The sequence below is a fragment of the Neomonachus schauinslandi genome, chromosome 9, assembly GCF_002201575.2.
Source record: "Neomonachus schauinslandi chromosome 9, ASM220157v2, whole genome shotgun sequence".
NCBI classification, from domain to species: Eukaryota; Metazoa; Chordata; class Mammalia; order Carnivora; family Phocidae; genus Neomonachus; species Neomonachus schauinslandi.
Genome location: NC_058411.1, coordinates 8277039 through 8288430, shown reverse-complemented (window position 1 = coordinate 8288430; position 11392 = coordinate 8277039). Strand labels below are relative to the sequence as shown.

The 11392-nt window shown below is 53.0% G+C and overlaps 1 protein-coding gene across 1 annotated transcript; it reads left to right on the top strand.

The window, feature by feature from the left end:
• Positions 1 to 2493: 2493 nt before the first annotated feature.
• Positions 2494 to 7805, top strand: BDKRB2 (bradykinin receptor B2). The gene is made up of 2 exons (XM_021679679.1): positions 2494 to 2567; positions 6096 to 7805. Exons 1-2 carry the CDS (start codon positions 2494 to 2496, stop codon positions 7198 to 7200), a joined length of 1179 nt encoding a protein of 392 aa, XP_021535354.1. The 3' UTR covers positions 7201 to 7805.
• Positions 7806 to 11392: the final 3587 nt, after the last annotated feature.

The following is an 11392-nucleotide window of genomic DNA, read 5'->3' as shown; positions in this document are numbered from 1 at the left end:
ACCAGACACACACACAAGGCCAAAGGAGAACACCCACACTCACGTAGAAACTAGAACTACAGTCTCATGGTTTCCCTGGATCCACGGGCCGGCTTTGTTTTGAAAAAGAGATCGGGCACCTGGGTGGCTCAGTTGGTTAAGCGACTGCCTTCGGCTCAGGTCATGATCCTGGAGTCCCAGGATCGAGTCCCGCATCGGGCTCCCTGCTCGGCAGGAAGTCTGCTTCTCCCTCTGACCTCCCCTCTCTCATGCTCTCTCTCTCTCTCTCAAATAAATAAATAAAATCTTTAAAAAAAAAAAGAAAAAAGAAAAAGAGATCAATATTTCCAGCCATTAGCCAGCAATTAGGATCTGCCAGCCAGATCCAGGAACACCCCAGCAGGCAGACACAAGGGAGGGCAGTGAGGAAACGCTGGGCACTCCCCAGGGTGACGGAGTGGGAGGCCCTGGGTCACCTGTGCACCTGTCACTGTCCCTGTGGAAAAGAGAGGTCCGCGGGCAGGCTGAGGTCCCTCAGCAGGAGAGGGAACCCCACGGGGCAGAGGAAGGTCACCTTGCTCTTTCTCAGCAAGCAGCACGGAGGAATGAATGATTCGAATACATGACCTCTGACCTCCAGTTGAATTTTCTTCTTAGGGGCCAGGGAGGGCCTCACAAAAAGGCAATCTACGAGGACTTTCTTCCCTTCCCCAGATCCCACTCCTTGAAGGATCAGCAGCACTTTGCTCCCTGTTGCTCCAAGTTCCAAATCCTGACCTCAGCTCAGCTTAGGGGTTCTGCTAAACCTTTTCCAGATGTTAACTATCTTCTGCCTCATTTCCTGCTTACCAACTCAGTCTCTTCTTTTTCTAATGTGCTCTCGTATTTCCTGAATTGTCCGCTGCCTTACCTCCACTCCCCACAACTAAACTCGGAGAGCTGGCTTCTAGAAGCCTGTGTGCCTGCTCTTTGCACAGGCTGATCTCGCTAAGTGGCTGGAACCTGGGGCTGGGCAGACCCACGGCTACATGCATCTACACGCACGTGCACCCAGGCACCCAGCTATTCACTTCCTTCCCGGACAGAAGCAAGAGGCCCCGTGAGATGGGGGGGACAGGAGCAAGAAGTCCCATGAGATGGGGGGGCAAGCTCAAGGTCTGGACAAGAAGGCGGGGGTCTAAGCCCTCACCCCCAGGTCTGGTCGGCAATGGCACTTGGAGGAGTCTCTGCACCCCACCTCCTCTGCAAGGCAAGCCCACAGCTGATGCCTCCCTCCCCGGATGGGAGTACAGTGGATCCTTGAACAAAGAGGGGGTTAGGGGTGCCGACACCCCTCCCCGTCATAAATCTGCATCTAATTTTTTACTTCCCCCAAACTTAACTGCTGATAGCTTACCGTGGACCCGAAGCCTTCCTGATAACATGAACAGCCGGTTAACACAGAGGTTGTATGTTATATGTATTATATAGTATCCTCTTACAATAAAGGGAGAACAGCATCAGGAAGAGAAATTACATTTACAGGGCGTACCGTATTTACTGGAAAACATCCGCATGCGTGGACCGCTGGCGGTTCCAAGCTGGGCTGCGCAGGGATCAGCCACACAGAGGTAAGGGAAGAGGGATGGAGAGAGGCTTTGTCAGCAGAGCGCTGCTGGGCAGAAAGGCTCACATCTCTCAGGACTTGAGAGCACACTAGAGCAGGAACCACCAAAATGGGTTGGAACTGCTCGTCCCCAGGGGCCTTTCTCCTTAGGCTCGAAGCCCTGGGGACCCTCCAGCCCAGGCCTCTCCCCTGAGCTCCGGACCCACTCAGGGCCCAACAGCTACTTACACTCCCACCTGTGAGTTTCAGAAGCATCTTACACCAGGCATGTCAGCTTTCCTCTCTAAACACCCCTGGGATTCATCCTCTCCAGCCTCCATCATCCTACTCCCAGATGAACGGGCAGAACCAGCTAATCAGTCTCCCTGCCTCCACGCTGCCCCTGCCACAGTCCTGTCCCCTCCTTCCCCCAGCAGCCACCAGGGCCTAACACATATCCACAGCAAGCTTCTCCCTGCCTCAGGGCCTTTGCACCTGCTGCTCTTTCCACCCAAACATCCTCCTCTCCACCATCATCCTTTTATCCAGTTTCCTCCTACGTACCCTCAGGTCTCAAAATAAATATCCATTCATCCCCCACACCAGGCTGGTTTAGGACTCCGTGTTACATCCTGTCATGGGATCTTCATTTCATAGCATTTATGCCAGTTTTCAATTAATTAGTGACTAATTCAGTAGCATGTAGCTAATCCTTTGGACCGTACGCTCCCGGAGGACAGGACATTGTACCCTCAGGTCCCTAGCACCCCGTATGCCATAGCTGCTTAATAAACATTTGTTAAGTGAAGGACTCCAGTTCCCTTCCCTGGTGGAGAGTACATGGGTTTTATGGTCCCCAGCCACCATCTAACTGTCTTTTCTCCCCCAGTCAGCCCAGGAGGCTCACTTACATCCCACTCTGAGTCCAAATGTTCTCCACGTGGAAAAGATCAATGTTCCTGTCTTTTCATAACGACCCTGTGCCCACCACGGCCTCTTTCGGGTAAGTCAAAAGAGTTCCTTGGTTTACTCCTCACAGGAGAGGGCCAGACAGCCTGGAGAAGACCTGGAGAACATGACCCTCACCTCCTGGACAACAGTTGAAGCAGCAGGAGAGGTCGAATCCACAGACGAACACTCTCAGGGGCTGGTGAGGCCACTGTTCAAATCCCCATGGGCTTGGTGGGAGCAGAGGGAGTGGAGTGTTCTGTGGGGTTTGGCGGGGCATAGGGATGCCAGAGGAAGACGCAGTACCAGTGGTCACGTGTGAGCTATCCCAAATGAACTTGGAAATGAAGAGAGTGACATTCTCACGTCCACACCCAAGGAATCAGAGATGTGCCAGGTCACCATAGAGACTGGAAGTCTCCAACACACATCTGACATCTGGTGGAAGGCCAAGTCACTCTAAAGAGAGAACGTGGGGAGATCTGATCCCGAGTGGAAGCAGAGGAAAGGGAGGGTCGGTCCTCAGGGGGCAGTGCCGGCCCGACAAAAGGGAGAAGGGCCCAGCCCGGCCTCTCAGCCCTGTGGGGGGTGCAGCCTACTCTGCCGACGACCAGACAGCCACGGGGCACGTGACCCCTAGTTACGCAATCCCCGGGCCCCCTCGGACAACCCCATGGCTTCTCAGAGCTAAACTAGGGGCCCGGGGCCATCCCGTTGGTGAGGGACCATACTGCTGGGAAGTGAACAAGCAGCAGCTGGTGCCATACTTCAGTCTCTAGAGAGCCAGACCCTGAGCCTGGGGCACGGAGGAAGTGGGTTTTCTGTAGCTACAGAAACGGGGCCAAAGGAACTTAGGGCTCAATGGCGACGGCTTGTCTCTGTTCCATGATGCCTGGGGCCTCGGCTGGAATACTCAAAGGCTAGGGCGCCAGGATCAACCAAAGGCTTAACTGGGACCGGAAGATCTGCTTCCAAGTGGCAAGTTGGTTCCTCTCCACGTGGCTGCCTGAGTGCCCTCACAACATGGCAGCCAGCCTCCCCCACAGAGAGCAACCCAAGAGGCCAAGGAGGAAGCTGCATTGCGGGTTTGTTTTTTTATTTAAGATTTATTTACTTTAGAGAGAGAGTTCGGGGGCCCGTGGAGGGGGCATGGTGGAGAGGAGCAGAGGAAGAGGGAGAGAGAATCTCAAGCAGATTCAGTGCTGAGCTTGGAGCCTGACTCCGGGCTCAATCTCAGCACCCTGGAATCACGACCTGAGCCGAAACCAAGAGTCAGACGCTTAACCGACTGCCCCCCACAGGAGCCCCTGCAATGCGTTTTAGGACTGGCCGCGGGAGTCACACACTGTCACTGCCACTCATGGTGATGAGTGGGAAGCAAATCACTAAGTCTGGCCACATTCACTAGGAGAGGAACTAGACTCTACCTTTTGAAGGGAAGGGTAGCACAGAATTTTTGGACATGCTAAAACCACCACTCCACCAGAAGGATCTTTCTAGAGTGTTTTTTCTATTCCATCACTCCCTCCTTGAAGCCCTCAGGGATAAAGCCTCAGTTTCTTAGCAGCCAGTGATGACTGTCCTTTTTCCCTTATTCATCCCATCTCCTGCCACTTCCCGCCTCCTTGTCCAAAATCCAGTCCGCCTTCCAGAACATGCCAGAGGCTTCTCCACTCTGCAACTCCGCTCAGGCTGCTCCCTCTGCCTGGTCTGTCCCCTCTCCTTTGTTTTTGTTGCTATGTGTGTTTGTTTTATTTTTTAATTTTCTTATTTGAGCACAGTTGACACACAATGCTACCTTGGTTTCAGGTGTAAAACACAGTGATGCAACTTCTCTATACATTACGCTGTGCTCACTGCAAGTGTAGTTGCCATCTGTCACCGTATGACGCTGTTCCTGCTTGCTCTCCATTGACGTGTTCCTCATCCTTGGAGACCCAGCTCCAGAGTCACCTCCAACCTTCTCCCCCCACCCCCCAATTCTGTGCCCCATGCCCTTCCTTCCACCCCATGGCATTCATCACACTTGGGAGCTTGGGCAGGGCAGGGGACACACAGTACTCGCCTCTGGGTCCCTACAGCCACATGGAGCTCAGCACGGAGAAGCTCAAGGCACATTTAAAAGATAAATGCATTGATGAATAAGTTAGTCACAGGTGCCCAGTCTGGCCACTGAAAACCAACCAGCTACTCCTGGAAGTAGAGGGGGTTTTTCCTAGGAAATCCCAGAGGTGAACAGCAGATCCTTTCCCATGAACTGTGGCTCAATTCCTCCCCTACGAGCCTGCCCAGGAAGGAATCGCCCTCCCAGAAAGAGCCCCTCTAGCGCCACCTTCCCTCCCCCAGCCCACAGGGCACTAGGAAAATGTCCACTCAGGCCTGCCCTCTGGGTTGTGCTTTCTGCTTTCAATGTATCTTCATACCCACTCTTTGATTCGAACCTTGCAACGGCCATGCAAAGCAAGTCAAGAAGAGAGTAATACTCTACACCAAAGGAAACAGAATGGAAGCTCAGAGAGGTCAAGCAATTTGCCCAAGACCACACAGCTAGGATTGGAACCCATATGTGTCCCAGCCCCATGCCTCTTTGCTGAAGGTAGAGATGAATTAGCCTTAACGGCGACACTTCTAGAAAATGAACTGCCCCATGGTCTGAGTCTCACCCAAGAGTGAAAGAGGAATCAGTGGGTTAATTATAACCTCACTAACACAGGAGCAAGGAGAGTGTTGTTGGTAGTTTAATAACCACAAAAATAGAAAATTATTCATGTTTATTGAACCAAGTGCAGAGGTTGGGGCTTTTTGCACACTGCCTTGGATTCCCACCACAACCCTGAGAAGTAGATTTTGTTATTTCCATTTTACAAGGTAGGTCATTGAGGTTCAGAGAGGTTCATTAACTTACCCAAGGTCACACAGCTAATGAATGAGCTGGGATTTGAACTCAGGAAGACTACCAGGTTCCAAAGCCCCTGCCCCCCCTTTCCATCATGCAACCTCTGATTATCATCAATACTTTGCTGATGAGGGTTCTGGAAGCACAATGCTGCCTTCTGCCAGAAGGAGACAGAGTGTGGGCAGATGGGCTGTGGTCTCGGAGCCAGGCTGGAATCTCCTTGTCTGGCATGATGTCTTTCTTCCCCTCTAATCAATTACTCACCAAGACCAGGCCATGAGAGGCTGAAAGATGACCAGCTCCCTTGGGAGGGGCCCGTGCGATAAGGAAGGAATGAGGAATGTGCACATATCCTCCTATCACAGAAGCTTCGAGGAGGTCCAGGGTCCAAGACTGTGATTGTCAGTACTGGTGATGGATGCTGGCCAAGGAAACACCCCAGGGGAACCACGAGGCAAAGACCATGAGCTCTCGGCCTAGCCCAAGGAGACGGGGTACCTCTCAAAGACCCCGGGGAGTCTGGGGTGCCCGGACCCAAGTCTCAGCGTGTGGCAGAAAGGGCCTGAGTGCCACTCCCAACCTCGCTTCTGGAAGCTGCCTGCTGATCGCCCCCTTCCTTCTGCATCAGCTGTTTCTCCTGCCTCTTGTGACTTGAGGTGTAACAGCTTCTTTTCCACTTTCTTTCAGCACAGAAATGCTCAACATCACCTCGCAAGTCCTCATGCCCACCCTCAACGGGACCGTGACCAGCACCTGTGTCTACTCTGACTGGCAGAACTGGCTCAACACCACCCAGGCCCCCTTCCTCTGGGTCCTGTTCGTGCTGGCAGCCCTGGAGAACACCTTTGTCCTCAGCATCTTCTGCCTGCACAAGAGTAGCTGCACGGTGGCCGAGATCTACCTGGGCAACCTGGCCATGGCGGACCTGATCCTGGCCTGCGGGCTGCCCTTCTGGGCCATCACCATCGCCAACAACTTCGACTGGCTTTTTGGGGAGGTCCTCTGCCGTGTGGTGAACACCATGATCTACATGAATCTCTACAGCAGCATCTGCTTCCTGATGCTGGTGAGCATCGACCGCTACCTGGCCCTGGTGAAGACCATGTCCATGGGCCGGATGCGCGGGGTGCGCTGGGCCAAGCTCTATAGCCTGGTGATCTGGGGGTGCACACTGCTCCTGAGTTCGCCCATGCTGGCCTTCCGGACCATGAGGGAGTACAGAGAGGAGGGCCACAACGTCACTGCCTGCATCATCAACTACCCGTCCCGCACCTGGGCAGTGTTCACCAACATCCTCCTGAACGTCGTGGGCTTTCTGTTGCCCTTGACCATCATCACCTTCTGCACAGTGCAGATCATGCAGGTGCTGCGGAACAATGAGATGCAGAAGTTCAAGGAGATCCAGACGGAGAGGAAGGCCATGGTGCTGGTCCTAGCCGTGCTGGGGCTGTTTGTCATCTGCTGGCTGCCCTTTCAGATCAGCACCATCCTGGACACGCTGCTGCGCCTTGACATCCTGTCCGGCTGCTGGGATGAGTACATGGTCGACGTCTTCACGCAGATCGCCTCTTACGTGGGCTACAGTAACAGCTGCCTCAACCCGCTGATGTACGTGATTGTGGGCAAGCGCTTCCGCAAGAAGTCCCGGGAGGTGTTCCAGAGACTGTGCCAGAAAGGGGGCTGTGTGCTGGAGTCCAGCAAGATGGAGAACTCCATGGGCACGCTCCGGACCTCCATCTCCGTGGAGCGCCAGATCCACAGACTGCCAGAGTGGGTGGGCAACAGCCAGTGAGGGGGCGCCCCCTGGGCCCCTGCTCCTGTGTGCCAGGCCGGAGGGACAGTGGCGCTTCAGGATGTGCCCGGGAAGGAATGGAAGCCATGCCATGGGTGTGACCTCGGGCAATAAGTCGGCGTCTCTGGGTAAACCCAGGAGCATCACTGCTGCCCTGCCCAAGCTGCAGTGAGCCAGGCCGTGAGGATGGCGTGACCTCACGCACAGCCAAGGGCTCCATACACATGACAGTATTATTGTTCTCATCTGCTGCCACCCCTGGACCAGTCTACATCCTCCCGGGAGTGGAGGGGGCCTGGGGACAGGAGTGACTGAGCTTCCCTCCCACGTGGTGTCCCGCCCTGCTGCAGCATGCCGGCTCAGACCTCTGGGAGAATGACCACCCCAACTCTGGTGCCCTGGCTGAGTGCATGGGGGGACCTGGCTGGGGTTTTGCCTTAGGTCTCTTAAATCTACCCAGCTGGGACTCTGGAGGATGATTCCTGAGATTAATGAAGGTTTAACTCTGAGGGATCCCTGGTAAGAACCCAGAGACCAGGATTCCATCACTTCCCGGGCCCATGGAAAAGACGGTCTGTGCCAAAAAAGAACTCGGTGAGCACTTAGCTGGCACTTGCTGTTTACACAGCATTGAGCACCACGGGCAAGAGGGAAGAAAAAGAGTATAATCTCTGCCTTGAAGGAACTTGCAAACTGGAACGGGGATGATTGGGTATTGGCAACTACCAGAAGGCTGTTCTGCGACCAGACATGGTCAAGCAAGGCACTGGGGGCGGTGCAGAGGTGAGGGGCGAGGAGCCTGCCGCGGGCCGGCCCTTAACTAGTGGCACATTGCTTGGTCCCTGCCTGTTTCCTCATCTGTAACACCAGGGTGTTGTGAAGATTGAAAGAGGCAAAGGCATAGAAGTACTCTGAAGGAAGGAAAGGTGCTATATAAATGTGTGGCTTTATTACGCACACAGAACAGAAGTAAATTTATTGTGACGACACAGCTTTGCCGCTAATGACCATGTAAAGCGCCCATCAGTGTCTGCCACATAGTAGGTGCTCAATAATGTTAACTGCCTTCCACCGTTCCTTCCCATACTCTGTCCCTCCCACCCCCACCCCAACACACACACACACACACACACACACACACGAGCATTTTGGGGGCAGGCCACCCGTTCAGTGTTTGATTTGTGATGAGCCCAAGAGATTTCTGATTGAACTTACTCAGGGAATCCACATGCTCAGACCCTCACTGGGGGTGGGCAGTAGTCGAGAGGAGTCCAGGCCTGCCTGCCATTGTCCCTGTCTCAGCAACCAAGGGCACCAACCAGTGGTTTATAATAGCGGCAGACCAATGATTTGGCACGAAGGTCACTGACCCCAAAGCACTGGTCCTGGGACCAAGCTCCCCTAGAGGCCTGAGCGGCTCATGGGTGCCGGCAGCAGCCCTGGGTCAAGAGGGCTGGCTAGGTCCGGGCAGCTGTGACGGTGAGGAAGCCCTGGGGCGGGACCCACATGGTAAGCACCAGAACAATCGGTACTTTGCTGAACGGAGAAGGGAGAAGGGAGAAGGGAGAAGGGAGAAGGGAGAAGGGAGAACGCCCTCGCCCAAGAGACCAGCAGTCGGCACTGCAGAGGGGCGGGGCTCTGCCTTCTCGGGGCGGGGCGGCGGTGGGCGGGGCAGGTCTCAGGTGTCAGGCCTCAGGAAGCTAGACCAGCATCCTTGGCCGGAGCCTTTTTTTTTTTAAGATTTTATTTATTTATTCATGAGAGAGAGAGAGAGAGGCAGAGGCAGAGGGAGAAGCAGGCTCCCCGCGGAGCAGGGAGCCCGACGCGGGACTCGATCCTAGGAGCCTGGGATCATGACCTGAGCTGAAGGCAGACGCTTAACCGACTGAGCCACCCAGGCGTCCCTCCTTGGCCGGAGCCTTAAGAGACATCCCTAACCCCAAGCCCCAGCTCCTCCAAGGAGGATTCATTTCTTTTTTCCCACATGTTTCACAGTCTGCCTCCTGGGGCCAGCCCTGTGCCAAGCCCCATGGGGAGTATGGAGAATGCACCACCCAGGGTCTGACATCAAGCGGCAGAGAACCAGGGCAGGGAGGGGCCAGCTCAGTAGCAGTGGAGTTCCTAAGGTACGCGGCACCTGGGCAGCGCTCATTCCCTCGATAAAATAAATGGATACTTCTTAGCAAGCTCTCTCTGGAGAAGATGGAAACCTAAAAAGGACCGGGAAATTTTGGAGGGCAAACAGCCCATAAACCCTCATCAAGCCAGCTCTAGATTTTAAAACAAAAAGGATCAAAAACGATTCCCAGGCTTTGTTCCCCTACCACACACACCCCTCCGTCCCAGTAAACATACACACTCGTAGCTGGAGAGAAAGAGTTGAATAAGAAGTAGCAACGGTTTAGTATTTGAATGAAGTTACACAGGTGCACATATTGTGGAATAAAAAAGAGGCTGTGCTTTGCAAATGTGTAGCGCTCATCCATCAGCCAGCCTGTGATGGTCTAAAGGTCTTCTCTGAGCAGAGCCGAGTCACAGCTCTGGGACCCTAATGGTCACTTAGGGGTTGTCTCGTGGTCTGAGGAGCAATCAGTCTGTGACAGGGCAGCCGCCCTGTGGGTTGTGTCAACACTGTGATAAAGAACATCTGGCCCTGTGATAAAGAACATCTGTCCCGTGAAAGACCCAAAGAGCTGTCACATTGTAAAGAAGGCGCATTTCACAATGAGAAACGGATGAAATGTGTAAACGTGTCTTTTTCATAGAGCTTAATAAATGGATGAAGAGTTTTTTGCAGAGCTTTTTCGTTTGTTACAACTCTAGAACCCCTGAGTGTTGTGAGGACAGTGCAATAGGCAGTCAGAAGCCTTGAGGGGGACGGGAAGGGTCATTATTTCCACTCAACCTATTTTAGGGCTTCTGTCCTACAGAACAGTGGTGTCCAAGCGTCTGTGATTGTGTATCCCTCTAAGTAAAGGAATTTTGATTATACATACCCAGTATGTAAACTTACTAATATGTATTAAAATGTAGGCTCTAAAATATACTGAATCAGAAATGTAAGGTTATTCAATAGGGTTTGATACTTTCCCCCTCCTACATCCCTACGGTGGTAACTCATCACCAAGCTTTCATCAGGTGCCGGTGGGACCCCATGAGGACCTAGAAGCATAGGGATGACAGTGAGTCAATCACTCAGGCATGCAATACATTTATTGAGTGCCTTCCATGTGACCTCCCCTTCAGATCAGGAGTGTCTTCCACAATGTCTAGGGTAAGTAGTTGTCTAGCCACTGCTTGCATAATCCCAGTGATGGGGAACTCATTATCCACTTCATTTGGGGGAACTTTTCATTATTCATGTATTCATTCATTCGCTCATTCATTAAAGAAAACTTGTATTCTGTGTCTACAGAAATGGCACCACTCTGTCTACACATCCAGCCACCCGTGCCAGAAACATGGGGCTCATCGGTAAATGCACCCTCTCCTTTATTCCTTCTACCCAGTGGATCAGCTCCTCTTTTAGATCCCACCTAAGGGTTTCCTGGACTATCTACTTCTTCCCTTGTCTAACCTCCATCTCTTATTGCTGTTCCCATCTCTGATTCTGACCACCACCGTCTGCTAATTCTTATTCTCCACTCTGCAGCCAATGATGTGTTTTAATGCAAATACGACTGTACGGGGGCTATAAGCCCAAAGACCAGTGTTTAGGAGCTAAGGCTTTGGAATCAGGCAGATCTGGATTCCAGTTCTGGTTCTGGCCAGAGCTCTTATTTGTTGTGTGGTCTTGAACATCTCACTTACCGTTTCTGCGTCTCCATGTTCTCATCTGTGAAATGGGGATAATAATGGTATCTACCCCATAGAACTGTTAACAGGATTCACATAGAAAGTGCTTAGCACAGTGCCTGGTAGAGAGTTGGCACTGGACCCATGCGGGCCACCATGATGGTGATGATGGCCATGAGGAAGATGGGGAGGGTGATGACCACAGTCTCTAATGAGAAATCCTGCAATAGTGTCTCACCATTCTTGGGATGAAGGTCCACATCCATAATGTGGTCTGCAAGACCCATCATGAGCCGGTCCTGCCTTGTCTCTTTCCCTCTCTCTACTTCCTGGCTCATTCTCTACCTCTGGCCCCAGTGTCCACAACTGGATAGAGTCCGGCAGGTTTTCCATTCCC